This window comes from Petromyzon marinus, chromosome 14 (assembly GCF_048934315.1).
Source record: "Petromyzon marinus isolate PM22_M1 ecotype Great Lakes invasive population chromosome 14, UKy_Petmar_22M1.pri1.0, whole genome shotgun sequence".
NCBI classification, from domain to species: Eukaryota; Metazoa; Chordata; class Hyperoartia; order Petromyzontiformes; family Petromyzontidae; genus Petromyzon; species Petromyzon marinus.
Window position 1 is genome coordinate 11707883 of NC_133680.1, and position 15319 is coordinate 11723201.

The window sequence follows — 15319 nt, forward strand, 5'->3', positions numbered from 1 at the left end:
TATAGAAAGGCGTCTTTAGAGCTCACTCTGTTGAAGCCCTTGCCGCCAGCAGTCGTATGAGGAAGGATTCCAAGGCCTCTCCTTTAGCTTGCATCAACACCTGAGAACCGTGTTTAATATCGTGTGGCTGGGACTCGGGATTCAATTTCAGGATGTCAAGTGGTGCTGATTACGTCACCTGACATGGGCATCAGTTGACCCTGAGATACACTTGTATATCTCCAACATCTCAAATACACCCACGTGCAAAGTGTTGATTAACACCTGCTGCAACTTTTCTGACAAATGATCCAAAAACTAGGGTCATTTATATATTTTTTTTTAAATCAGTGTTGGACGAAGGTCTCCCCAATAACTTGGTTGAGACTTTCATCCAGCAGTGGAAGGATCATAGTTGATTACTTACTTACTCCTCTTCGCTCCCTGTGGAGCATAAGCCCGCAACAAGCCCACGCCATGCGGGGCGGTCTTTAGCAGCTTTCTCTGCTTCACCCCAAGATCGGCCCACGATCTTTAGCTGGTTTTGAATTTTGTTCTTGTTGCAGTTTCCATAACAATTCTGGGTTTTCTGGGGTGGGGTTGTTAGCCCCACGCCCAACCCCCGAACCTGGAGGACCAGGGGTTGTCCACTTCGTCTGTCCTCTACCCGTTGACCAGTCCGATATGGTTGGACCTGCTGGGAGCCTGAGGCTCCTGCTGGCTTTGCTCTCTGGGTCATGGAGGCACAACAAGCATCTCTACCACGACAAGGCGACAACACAGATTGTGATGAATTCATTCAAAAACAAACAATACTTTTCTTATAATAATAGGGGTTTTCCCCCCTTTTTCTGGCAACAAAACTGAAACCTTTTTGACAAGGATTCATGTCTGCATTAACCACAATACCTGCAGTGAAAATGCAAAAAAAACATACTATGATAATGTATGCATTGTCCTTGAAACTGATTGGTCCACACCAAGGGACGGCTTTCTTTTGAGCCTCGACCCAATTGGTGCTCGACCAGATGACGCCAAAAGACATGAATCCTTGTAAAAAGGTTTCAGTTTTGTTGCCAGAAAAAAGTAGAAAACCCTATTATTATATTTTGGTACTGGCAATGGAGGTCTAATGATGTAAAGACTTTTCTTCTAGTTGTGCTGAAACCACTTTACTTATTTAAACTTAGTTTTTTTTTTAAATAGCATTTGAAGAAGAGAAAATGAGTGCGAATAGACCAATTTTCAAGTCATGATTCCATTGCGTGCTCAACCCAAAGGACTAACTGCAGACTCCACTACCCGCTCAGACTGGGCGACAAAATACCACCACACCAATTCGACACTCATCAGAATGTGCTTACAATACTTGTTTTACCTGCAGTGTCAGTGAAAATAACTATTTGCTTAAGCAGACATTTTGGGCAGTTTATCAAAAAGGAATGCTCACTGACTTCTCCCACGGTGGTAACTCGTGTTCTTTGACCCTGGGGGAAAAGTGGGCTGAGTTGAACCATGGCCACGATTTAAATTTGCCATGACAGGCGGCCTCCTGTTAACAACGGTCCGATTTACTAAGATTCACATTTACTTTTTGGCGCCGCGGTGGCGAGATGTTAACTACCTCGCCTGGTATACAGGCGGGTGTGCGTTCAGTCCCGACCCTGATTCCTGTATATTAGAAACATGCATTTCGAGTATTTGACTGACATACATTTACACGTGATAAGCCACTTTGTTGAGCTCTCATTTGTGGCCAAGTCACTTCTGAAAAAGAGCTCAGCCCTGGTAAAACATTTTTTTAAAATAGTTTAACTTGATTTACGACGCATCTTCTGACATGACTCCGAACACATTTGAACAGAGTCAGCCTGGTCTCCGATGTCACTTGGCTTGGAGCTTTTGTTATTCTCAAGTGTTTTCGTGGATGTTTACCTCTTAAACCCTAGCGACGAATTGGCATGTTCCATTTTACGTGACAACCCTTACTAGTTGGCTGTGTCGGGTGGTGGCGGCTTTTAATCAGACATTTATATATTTACGTGATCTGACCCCAAAAAAACCTCGATTATGGACTATTAAACTTTGTTAAGACATTGCTGATAAAAGGAAGTGATGTTTCTACTGTCTGTGGGAAACTTCGGGTCCGATTTACAACGAGGTTTCCAGAAACGCATTGTACCGTCGTAAAAAGCGGGGACCGCCTGTAATCCCATTCTTGCATGTGGCAATGTGTTCCGGAGGTGAATGCTTCTGAGCAGTTGCGAGGCAAGCAATTAAACTTTAGCCCCCACCCACCCACTGGGCCATATACTTGTGCAGAGGGAAACACTCAAATAAACTTCAGCTTACAGTGGCCTCTGTTTAAAAAATAGATGTCAAAGTGTTTAAAACTATGAAGGAAGCATTAAAGCAAAACATAGCAATATAAAATTCCCCTTGATAGCTACACTTTTAATACCTTGCTATAAAACTGGAAGAAAAAAAAACACAAACTCATGCCGAGGCTATTACAACATATTGCTCTTAAAAAAGTATATTTCAGTAATAAATATATTTCGACATTACAACATTGCTATATACTCAAACATGGCCATAAATATAAGTTCACCTTGCTATCACAATGCTCGCAGAAAAAGTAAACACTCGACAGTATTTCAGTATCAGTTATTGCTTTCCCCTGCCTCCCCCCCCAGAGCCCCATTTGCTTCCTTCATATTTTATATAAACATCCAGAGCATGAATAACACATTCCGTTGTTATGCTACTGACCCCAACAATGCACTTCTGAAGAGAATTACTTCCTCATCATCGTCATCAGATTTTGTTGAGTGTTATACTTCAAGATAACATAGAGAAAGTCAAACTCGGACAGAGATTTCAATGTGGTGACGATTCCCGTGCAAGCCATGGCAAATGGGTTTGAGACGATCAATTGGCTACACACGAGAACCCTTGCGGACCAAGGAGACAGCATTAATTTTTTGCTTCCTTGCGTCACGGCTTGAAACTAAAAAGCACTGCCTCCGAGCTCTGACATGGTACATTAGCAGTTTTATACATTTACGAAATCCCAGCAGCGCAATATTAAGTTGGATCCACTGCATTCTTAATTCATACATTCACTACGCAATCATCATAGCCATTAACAGATGCATACTCCGCACTGCGAAATATGCCTCAGGGGTTAAAATGATAAGCGGGATTGTAGAGATTGGGAGTTAAGACAATCAGAGATACAAAGTGTTATAAACTCAAAACTAAACTATTTTCTTTCATCAGATAAGGCCAATTGAGCTATATAGCTATTTTTCAGAAGTTACCCGACTCCAAATGATCGCTCAACAAAGTGGCTTATTACGTGGAAATTTATAGCAGCCAAATACTTTCAACGCATCCTTCTTAAACGTGGAGGGAAAAACCAGAGGACCTGAAGAAAAATCCACGCGACCACGGGGAGAACATGGAATCTCCATATATACAGGCGTTAGGGTCGGGATCGAACCCACGACCTCCTGCATACCAGGTGAGGGAGATAACATCTCGCCACAAGGAAACCCCAAATATAAGTTGAGAAGAATGAGAAGTAGGATATGTGTTGAAGGAGTATGAAGGGGAAGGCTGGACTAAGATTGTTGAGAAAAGCACAGAGAGTACAAGGAAGCGTAGGATTGAACGTGAATTGAAGGCTGTAATTAGAGAGCAGTGAATAATTTAAGTGATTGGCTCCTCCAAATGTTAGGTGGTAATCATCTTTATTGGTGGCCTCAAGCCAGGGGTGGAAATTCTTAATTGCCATGGCAGGTCCATTCTCTTCATAGTGTAGAGGAGTAATGGATGACATGACGTCATGAGCACCATGAAGCAGGGACGACGTCATGTCACGGGGATTGTAAGGGGGGTGCTTAAGGGGGAATCCCGTGACGTGAGCGGGGTCGTTATGGGAGCTCGTGACCGGACGGAGTTGGCTGAACCCCCGTCACGACTCGAGTGAGAGAGCCCAAGAGAAAGCTGAGGCTAGGGACAGATAGAGCCTGAGGTCCGAGTGAAGGACCAAGTGTAGGGACACCTATCTCTGGTGTAATGTGTTACCCTTGTGTTAATAAACTGGCGTAAGTCCCTACGTAAAGTTCTGTCTTCGCGTACATCTTGACTACACAACAATGGGACAACCATCGTTGACTTTCCACCAAGCGGTACTCATTTTATAAAGAGCAGACGGATGATGGCATAATTTTATGGAGTTAGAACCTATGGCATTTGTGGGACTGATCGACTGTGTAATGTATGGTGAATACATCTTACGCATTATAGTACAGGAGTAAGACTGATTACTACACGTGAGTGTACATATCACTGGTTGCAGTGCTAAGATCACCCACTAGATTAATTGGCTTATTTGTCCAAGTACTGATGACTTGCATGAATTATGAGTTGTCTTATGAAGAATTAAATATATATAATAAACACCATGTTTCTAACTCAGTTTAAAACACATTCCTGCGGAGGGAGCTGGTAAGAACGTTGGGTTGCTCGGTCAATGGCCAGGGTCAACGGCGGTGTGGTGTATTCAGCAAATATGCCCGACTGTGAGGGCGGGCACAAGCCGGCGTGAGTAGGTTAAACGTTGAGTTTTATAAGGGCACCACGGGGTGACCAGCCCCTCCCCACCCAGCCCCACCCCTCCCACCCCCCACCCCTCCCACCCTCCCACCCCCCACCCAGCCCCTCCCCACCCAGCCCCTCCCCACCATCCCCTCTCCACCCAGCCCCACCCACTCCCATTTTTGGATGCACGACGGACGGACACAATAATCCCCTGTGGGTTGGTGAAACCAGGAGGTTCCTACCAGTATGATAGGATAACGTATTTTAGTCATGTGGCTAATGACTGTAACACTCGGGCAAGAGGCGATTTCCATCGCAGTTTACAAAGGCAATGGGCCACTGTCTTTAATATACTCTATATGACCCCTTAAGCAAGCTTTACGTTGCTATATCAAAGTGTTCACAGAACGATCCACAACATACCGATCGTGTTAAAGTGCAACCTTAATGTTTTATCAACAAACACATCGTACAACTCATCTGTAAATTATATCATTGTATGCTCGTGATAATCTGAGCATTATGCAATATTGGAAATAGGCGAGTTGTAAGATAGTCAGGACGAGGAGGTGGCACCTTAATAATGGTGAAGAAGAGCTGGTGGTCAGAGGCGTCAACCAGGCGGTCAGAGAAGACGCGGTACACCTCGTGGACCCACAACCGCATCAATTTCCTGGCACCGTCGTCACCCAGAGGAACGCAAGAGGCTTTCACCAGCATCAGGCCCTGCAGCAACACGCACACAATCAATAACCAGTCACGATTCAATGTTTTTTTTCCAAGAGTCTACAAAGCCGAGGCCGTTCGTACCTTGTACACAGGTCGACACGAAGCTAATGTGTTTGGAAAACTTGTTACAAGTGAGCTGGCCTTTGATCAAGTTTAGTAAATCCACTGTTTGGAGCATTACTCTTGAAAGCAACCATCTAAGAACGCTTTAGAAATAAAATTATTCCATATTTAGTATGTTGAGAGCATTTTTTTAGTAATCTGATAGTTCGATTGCCATTATGATTACATTAACCAAATATTCGTATATTATAATCATTTGTACCCTGGGTAAAAGCAGTGGTCCAGTGGGTTCGTTGCACTGTGTTCTGAACCGGGCAACCACACGTTTGATTTCCAGCCACGGCGAACATCAGGGGCAAGTACTGGTTCTGGGTTCGGATCTTTCAACATCCCACAATGATCGTCACGGCGAAGTAAGGCCAAACAGCCTTCAGTACTGACAAAGCATGGAGAAGCCTTTGAGCAATCTGCAAAATCTGCATTGTGTTTGAGGGTGAATTATTTTTTTCAGCAACACCGGCACGACTATAGAATTGTAGGCTCTGTAACGTGATCTGTATGCATTGGCTGTCCCTGTCCTCGTTTTAACCCGAGCTACTGGCGTGACCATCTTCCCAAGCGAATTGTTTAAAAAAAAATTACTCCAAAAAGGAGAGAATCCATGAAAATGGAGAGGTGGCCAGATAGCTCAAGAGGTCAAAGCAAATTATAATATGGATTTATACTGGAGGAATCCGATTAGCTATGAAGCTCTTTTTCACAGATGTCAAGTATTTTACATATCAGTTTAACACGTAGGCTTTCGCGACCAATATTATTCATAATAAAGGGTTTTGGGTTTGATCGCGTTATTTACTGATGTGTCGCAAACCTCCACCACCCGACACGGCCAATCAGTAAACAATGATCTAACCCAAAACCTTTATTATGAATATTTTACAGATGTCCAGTACAATCGGGTCAGTGGTGCCAGCTGACTGTATAGCCAATTTATGCTCACAGTCCGGTCACCAGACTGTACAAAAAAACACGTCATATTAAATTCGGATGTGCACTTGATACTAAGAATTTTAAACATCGGTTTGACTGTCACGACTCTGCAGCCCGGTGGGGGAGAAAGTGTTGTCTCCCCCTAGGACGTGAATTAGAGGTCACTTGATGAAATCTCAAAGGCAGCTCTGCAATATCTACTTCAGTGAGCCATCTTCTAATACGGGGGGGAGGCGGGGGGGGGGCGGGGTTGCATTGCTCTGCCAGTCCCGAATGGATTTATTGCATTACATAAAACACCACAAGCACAATCAGGATTCTATTGGAGAAAAGGACAACACACTGGAAGTAACATGTCAAGTCAAAGTAGTCTGATAAAGCAATGAAGCTAAAGTCATGATATATGTAGTGGTTTAACACGCGCATACAGGGGGGGAATGGTAAAGACGCGCGAGTTATGGACAGTGGGGTTATGTGGGGCCGGCCAGGTGTGGTGGCGGGGAACTGTGCGGTAATGACGGGCCAATTAAGCCAGGGAGCGATGTACGGCTGTGATTGGCTGGGTTGTTGTCAAGGACGAGGTGGCGCCGGAATGTCTGGGAATAGAGGGGGACAGGTAACAGGTGCGGGGGGTCACGGGGCGTCGGGGGCACGCGGACTAATTAATTGGTGGGTAATGAGAACGGGGATATATTCGGGAGACACGGGAAGACAGAGGGGAGTTGTGGTTGGGACTGGAACGAAGCAGGTCGGGGAGAACCGGAGCAATGACATAGGAGACAAAACAGGCTAGCAGTAGAGTAGAGACAAGCAGAGAGAAGCAGAGAGAAACAGAGAGAAGCGGAGATAAAGCGTGAGACAGAGACATCAAGTGATGGAGGGAGACAGAGACGGCGAGTGACGGAGAGAGACAGAGACGGCGAGTGACGAAGAGAGACAGAGACGGCGAGTGACGGAGGGAGACAGAGACATCGAGTGACGGAGAGAGACAGAGACAGCGAGTGACGGAGAGAGACAGAGACAGCGAGTGACGGAGGGAGACAGGGACGACGCAGAGTGACAGTGAGGGATAGGGGAGGAAGCGGAGTGAGCGAGACGGGCGGAGCGAGCGAGCTGCGGCTAAGCGGAATGACGAAGTCACAGACGTAATGTGAAGAGTCGCAGACGTAATGTGAAGAGTCACAGACGTAATGTGAAGAGTCACAGACGTAATGTGAAGAGTTGTAATAAAAGTGGTGTCGGAGAAAACAAGAAAATTGCCCGCGTCAAGTCGACCACTACATATATGATTGGAGGTGCCTGCCTTTGGTGATATTCTACATGCTGAAAACAATATGCATTCTACTTCTGAGCATCGAATATTCAATGAACACCTTTGGTGTTTTTAATTCGTGCATTTACACTGCACTTCATTCTTCTATATTCTTTATACATGAAGCACTCTTTAGCACCACTTTAGGGAAGAATTCACACTCGGGATTTGGATGAATATAACATTACCTCCTTTCACAAATGTAATGCCACATGCAAAATTAACACAGGACGCGATTTTACAAGTATGGTTATTCCACCGAGTGTAAATACTTCTTCTGGCTAAACTGGGCTTTGTAATACATGTAGGGTAAAATGCATCCACGTGTATTGGTGAATTAAACATGCGCGTGTGGATTGCTTTTCTAGTGACCCACGAAGCTACTGACGGCATGTAAAAGTGAAATAACGACTTACAACATATATAACATTTTAATTTCCATAAAAAAATGTATAGAAATTATGAAATAGAAAATCGAATGAGGGCAGGATGGAGTACATTTGGAAAACTAAATTCTATAATGAAAAAGAACAGACTGATGCACGGTTGGCTACGTGCTGTGCGAATGAGGTTCAACATACTTACAATATGACACTGACATGAATCAGAAAGAAAATGGAGGAAAAGATGAAAATGAACCGTGAAAGGTACATGGTGAGATGCCTGCTTGGAATGGAGATGAGAGACTTGAGAGAGGAACACATGAATTTGTAAACAAGTGAAAATTAGAGTGGTCTTAAGTGGGCTCGAGAAGGACACATCATGATTATCCTTTTCCCATTCCGATTATGTACAGTTTTCTTCTGATTCCGTTTTGATGACGTCCGTATACGTCATCGGAACAGAATTGGATTTTTTTTTTTTAAAACTACCAAGGCTCCCACAAGGCCATGCGGGAGGGCATGTGACACAGTTTGGTGCCAGCTATAATCGAATCCGAGATTCATGACAAATGGGACCCAGACGTCTCATAACGGGAAATGGTTAAGAATGATGCCCGTTGGAAGAGACTGAAGGATGGAGCACACCCAAGAGTATGACCACTGTGTGAGATGGAGTAATTAGATTAGCTAATGCGCAGTTGGATTGTGGCATATAAGATTTCAGAGATGTTGATGTAGTGGTGGGGCGGGGGTTCTTTGTCCAGAAGTCGATAGATCGTGGCTGAAGAACTCCCTGCTCTCACCTGTACCACTCTGGCAAAGTCTCTGAGGCTGAATATGTAGTGAGACTTGGACGGCGTAGGCAGGAAGCTTTGCACAGCTGCTGTGTACACTTCAGTGGTAGCCCAGACCAACACCTGCAAAACAAAAGTCTCAGCATCATGGACACGATACACTCAGCGATGCAATGTAGTACCATTTGTATGCATGCATCATTTCAAGCAGTGGTTCTCAAAGTGTGGTCCCTGGACAATCAGTGGTCCGCGATGGTCTTCCAGGTGGTGTCCGGTGGCTGTGATGCAAAAGCAGATTGATCTGGAATTAATAACAATGTTTATACCTTATGTTTCGGATATTAATATTTGACTTACATTTAATTTTTAAAAAATTATGTTAAGTGAACTACCCTGATTAAACTACCCTGACCCTAAGATCTAAACGCCCCCCCCCCTAAAAAAAACCCTTATAGCTGTGTAAAAAAAATGTAAGTGCCGGTAATATGAATAATTTTGTACTGCTGATATTTAGAGAGAAGTGAATGTGTTTTGTGACCAGGGGTGGGGGCTGGCCGTGTGGTCCGCGGAAATGTTTGCATCGGCTGAGTGGTTCCGCGGGCCGAAACAGTTGTGATAAACATCGATTTGAAGGATACTGCCGTGATGTAACAGTTATCACACTGGACTTGGAATTCTAAGGTTGGTGGTTCAATCTCCCGGCGTGGCAGATAAAACAACGGTAAAGTTTCTCGAATCTTCCCGTCTCTGTCCAACTCATCAGTATATATTGGTACATCACAGTTGGACAATTGGCAGGGCGTGCGCGGTGCGGTTAAGTATGGGTCCTCTGATCGCTTCCAAAAAATCTAGCTAGTTCAGAAGAGTAGGCTAAAATACTGAACTGAACTTTTTATTTTACCAGGTAAGGCCCACTGAGTTATATACTGTAGCTCTTTTTCAGAAGCGACCTGACCACAAATGATAGAGCTCAACGTAGTGGCTTATCACGTGCAAATTTATAGCAGCCAAATACTCTAAACGCATGTTTCTAAATGCGGAGGGAAACACCAGAGGAGCCGGAGACAAATCTACACGCTCACGGGGGAGAACACGCTAACTCAAAAAATGCAGGCGAGGTAGTTAACATATCGTAGCCACTGCGGTGGTGAGGTACGCTCCAGAAGGGCTCCCGAGAGCTTCCACTGCGGTGGTGAGATACGCTCCAGAAGGGCTCCCGAGAGCTTCCACTGCGGTGGTGAGATACGCTCCAGAAGGGCTCCCGAGAGCTTCCACGCGCACGAGTGGAGACCTTTCTGCCACCAGTGGCGTAACCAAGCAATCGCAAAAGCACCTGCATCTCACGATACTGTACAAAAAATATAAACTATGCAAAAAAATAAGGTCGAATATCTTTTTGTTCAAATTTGCAAGCTGTTTTTTTTCTTGCAAAAAAAATTACGATGCACCCGATAAAGGAATATCAAGTGAAAGCCACATCAATATTCCTAATTGCTGTTAGTTTGAACACAAGAATTGATATACGTGCATATTCAAATATGTTCTTGCTGTTCATGTATTTTTAATGTTCTGCCATTAGTGTTGTACGGTTGTGTGTGTTTAGTGTTTTAATCTGCTGCTCTCCACGTGTTTTATGTTAATGTTTTCTTTTTTTTATATTTATTCAATTTCTGATTTCATTGTCAGGTATAATTTAGTTGTAAAACAAATTCTAGCTTGGATGACATTTTAGTTGTGTTAATGAAAAAATATACTCAGAAATGTAGTGCATTGTGCAGGTGTAGAAAAAAGACATCTTTTATTTCAATGAATTATTTTTTATCTCATCAATAATTACCGGCCGAACGCAACCATAGGAGTTGCAACACCGTTCCAGATCTCTTTCAGTCCAACAATGCCAAATCAGCGCAGAGCCCCGAAAGGACCACTCGGTTGCTTCTAGAATCACGCCAATAATCCCTTGGCAGCTGACGATATACGGGGCGCCACGGAGGCGACAAGTTAACCACTTGTAACTCGACTGGTATACAAGAGTTTGTGGATTCGATCCGGACCCTGCTGACGCCTGTATATTTGGAGTTTGCATGTTCTCCACGCGGTCACGCGGATTTTTCTCTGGGTCCTTCCACATTTAGAAAGGTGGGTTTAGAGTATTTGACTGCGATACATTTCCACGTGATAAGCCACTTTGTTGAGATATCATTTGTGGCCAGGTCGCTTCTGAAAAAGAGCTGTATAGCTCAGTGGGCCTTACCTGATCAAATAAAAATAGTTTAGTTTGGTGTTCCTTCATTCTCCGCTCACAGGGGTTTGCCAAAACGACAATCGCACATACTAAGACAACTAAAGACAACAAATAAAGAAATAAAACATTCTGCACTGGTATATATACACAAATGAACAAATTTCAGACAGTTAAACAAAATTATGATAATGCTAGGAATAGAAAAAATTCGCAGTCTGTAGAAAAAAAAACTGAAGATAAAGTAAATTAAATGAAAATCCATCACGAAGGGAGGAAAGTGCTACTCTTCATTTTAGACACAGATATCAGAAATAATGACAGCGACAGGAAGTGTGTTCTCGAGGAGCAGTGAAAGGGAACAATGAGTGACCATTACTCCCGTGAAGATGAATCGGTAGCTTAAGCGTGAAGGCAGTGCTTTACAAAGCAAAGAGGAAGGAGAAGTTTGTGAAAATGAGGCCAAGGAAGAAAGCAGAAGGGATTAAAAGCGTGAAATATGTTAAAGATGACAAGATGTTGCAGTTGATGGGTACATAGAACGAAAAGTCGGCGCGGAGAATAACAGTTGTAGTGTGATATATTTAGTACGTTCGAGTGAGAGTGCCCATAACGAGTCTTCCCTATCACCTGCAGTTTTCAGATTTGACATATACAGAGACGAGTATAAAGTTGGCAGCGTCAAAATGAAACGCAATAAAGGCTTAAAATTGTTTTTTTTATTATTATTATGCAACAAAGTAAAAGTTTTGAAGGAGCAAGAGATATGACAAAGGGGTGTTTGAAAAGCACGAGATGGGAAGGGGTGGGAAGTGATCTTAGGGTCAAATATTATATCAAGATTCTGGATTGTGGCTACATGAACACGAGAAGGTGAGCGATCACAATGATTATATATGAGGCTCGAGTACTTGGAGAAAACAGATCCCTTACCAAGTAGACTAACTTCATACAAGGTAAGCGGAGTTAAAGTTCTCACATGGTTAAACACATAAATGAAGAATCGTCAAATAGAAGAACAAATACAGTCAGGACAAACAGACAAAAGAGTGACACAATGTTACGTTTTAAAAAGATAAATAAGTGAAATCATTTCCAGTTAAATTGCATCATCATGGGACCTCCTTTGCAAGTACCAAAATATGAGATTACGTTTTTCCCCTTTATCTGGCAACAAAACAGGTGTTAAGTTCATATTCTTAGTTTTTTCGGTAAAGTCACGTTGAAGAGAAACAACAAAATATATATAAACAATAAAAAATTCTCACGACGTTTCGACCATAACTCAAACGGTCATCATCAGGTGTGTCGGTTTGCATAAATTTATTTTGAAAACGGCATATTTATTTATTTATTTATTTATTTATATATATATATATAAATAACGTTTGCGTCACACGCAACGATTGGCAGTTTGCCCAGGACTAGTCCATCTATTTTTTGAAAAGAGGAGGGGGGAGACGAAATTTGTTTTTATGTATGCTGTCTGAAAGCCACTGTAAGCGTGAACAATCAATCAAGAACTGAAATGATTTATCAAATCTTTCCAATGATTGCTAAGATAGAATCCATCTTCTCGGTTGAAATTGTCTCTGTGCTTGTATATGTGGATAGCCTCATGAACGAATCTCTCATGGAAGTCAGATGGCTTACAAAGAACCTCCGTCTTGGAAAAGTCAATGGCATGTGAGCCTACTGAATTAGAACAATGATCTGCTACGGCCGAGGTGTTGGTCCTACCGTGTTTAAGGTCTGCTTTATGTTCACGAATGCGGTCCGAGATATGGCGTTTGGTTTCTCCAATGTAACTACTACCACAGAGGCAACTTAGTTTGTAGACACCAGGGTATTGTATGTCCAGAATCACATCTTTTACAGACGGAACCAGATCACGGATTTTATGTAATGTGTTGTTTCTCTTCAACGTGACTTTACCGAAAAAACTAAGAATATGAATTACTGCAGTCACGAAAGCTTTAAATCAAAGGTGTTAAGTTGTTAAAACACCAAACTGAAACCTTCTATAAGGAATCATATCTGCATTAACTACAATACTTGTGGTCAAAATGCAAACAAAAACATACTCTGATTACATATGCCTTGTCTTTGAAACTGATTGGTCCACACCAGAGAAAGCTTTCTGTTGAGCCTCCTCTCAAACGGTGTTTGCATTTTGACCACAAGTATTGTGGTGAATGCAGACATGATTCCTTATAAAAGGTTTCAGTTTGGTGTTTTAACAACTTAACACCTGTTTTGTTGCCAACATCCTCAAGTAGTGCCACATCTCTCTTGCACAAATCTCTTATGTCGTCAAGCCAGTTAAAATTGCAATTTTGAAACACAAAGTTCTTGTCTGCAGCTTCACAGCCAAGCAGGCAGCGGTCGTACAGCCACCGATTTGTGCCTGTTGGGTGTCAACAGTGCAAGCGTGTGGATCAGTGGCTCAGTGGCCTCGCACACCGTGCCACGGAACCCGGTGACCCGAGCTCAAACCCTGGGCACTGAGTGAAGTCTGCGTTGGTTCTGGGCCTCCTCCTAGCACTCACCAATCCGCACTGACCAACGGTAAGTGAAGTGCGGTCAAAGAAAACAAATCCTGGCGATTGATAACGCATGGGGGAGCCTTCAGTCAGCGGTGAAATGACCAAGTGCTGAAACGTATTGCCATCTCATCTGCATATCAATTTACTGTTTGTAATACATTACTATAACAACAGTCCAACAAGACACCTTGGTGGACTTCAAAGACTCCGACTATAGCCATGCAATCTACAAATAAGCAAAGATAATGCTAAAGAAAAATCTCGCCTGACTGGAAATTAAACTCAGATTTATTATCTCGGGTCAGGCGCTCGAAACACGTTGGTCTCAAACTAAAAATTTTAACTAACTCAACACATGCATGTGCCATGAAGAAGGACCATTGCCTGAAACTTTGCCTATTGTATATGTTTCATTTTAAGGCCACGGTGCTGTTATTGACGAATGTTTTGAATTTTTGTTGTCCGTTGTTGCTTGGGCACAACTGCCAATGCAACAGCAGCAGTATTGCCAAATCATGAATCTCGTAAGTTCGCTACTAATTCTACTGCATTGGAACTGAAACCATCCGGTGATGCATTTGGATAAATGACGCTACGTAAAAACGACTTACTATTGTTATAAACACCCTCCTTGAGTACAGCAACTCATATGTATGTATGTATGCTGCACTTCTATTGCACCGTACGTAGCCAAGCATGCTATATCCGTGCTGTGTCCAGATGCGTTAAAAAGTTAAATTACACCTCATAGCTCTGACGACACCAGTTTGAAGACAAGGCTATTTCATACACGTCAACCCCAAAGGGTTCAAATCGGCGAGACCCCGGCTGAAAACCCTTGGGGGAAAACCCCCCCCAATAAACTGAAAGGGGGCCAAGAAACCGAGGAAACCAAAGAAACAGAGGCACAGAAACACGTGTAGTGTAATAGCGCCGGCTGGTGACCAGCAGCGGCAACTGCGGTGGACAAACGGTACACTCGCCGGTGAGCATATACACGGCTGTGTGTGTCGGCAGGGCAGAGGAACTTAGGCAAGGGTCATGGAGGGCCCCATCTGGAAGCCCCTGGAATCTGCTAGTGGGTTCGAGAAGGGAGGCGCGGCTAGGGCGGAGCCAGGCCGCGCTGGGAGCATAAAAGGGGCCGAGAGCGGGGAGCTCGAGGCTGCCGGTTTTAGGGGTTTGGATCGTCTCATCGTTGCCGTCGTCTCGTCGCCATCGTCGCTGCCGTCTCCGCTAGATACTGCACTGCTAGATAGCCTGTTAGCTGTCTCGGTCAGCGCCATCGATGTTAGACGGCTCGTGTTGTGTATAGGTGAGCGACTAAAGAGTGTGCAGGTGAGATCGTGTGTGTTCAATAAAGAAGGTGCCTCTACAAACCTCGTCTCTGACTCACTGACACTACACATGTAACTATTACACAGGCAAAGGCGAATCTACTTTTACTCACATTTTAAAGTAGTTTACAGTCTCCTTATAGTTTTAAATCGTTTTTTTTTTACTTTGGGTTGGTTATGTATGATACCTCCGATTAGAACGGTTGGCTCCGTATGGTGCGAAAGAAGTTTAACATAGATAAATACACCACTGAGTGAACACCCCCCCTTCCCCCCCTCAAAGTAAAATAAATATCATAACCAACTTGGACACTTGTTATTAGTTTCCCACTTGCTTCT

At 43.5% G+C, this 15319-nt stretch overlaps 1 protein-coding gene across 4 annotated transcripts in view; it reads right to left on the minus strand.

Annotated features, from left to right (window-relative positions):
- The window catches only part of LOC116942267 (dynein axonemal heavy chain 3-like), an 859832-nt gene that overhangs the window by 150808 nt on the left and 693705 nt on the right, over positions 1–15319 (minus strand). For all 4 annotated transcript variants that reach the window (XM_032953964.2, XM_032953963.2, XM_032953966.2 and 1 more), the window contains 2 exons: positions 8868–8981; positions 5164–5313 (listed from right to left, as the gene is read on the minus strand). In XM_032953964.2, the coding sequence (XP_032809855.2) occupies positions 5164–5313; positions 8868–8981 (264 nt within the window). The remainder of the gene's footprint in view (positions 1–5163; positions 5314–8867; positions 8982–15319) is intronic.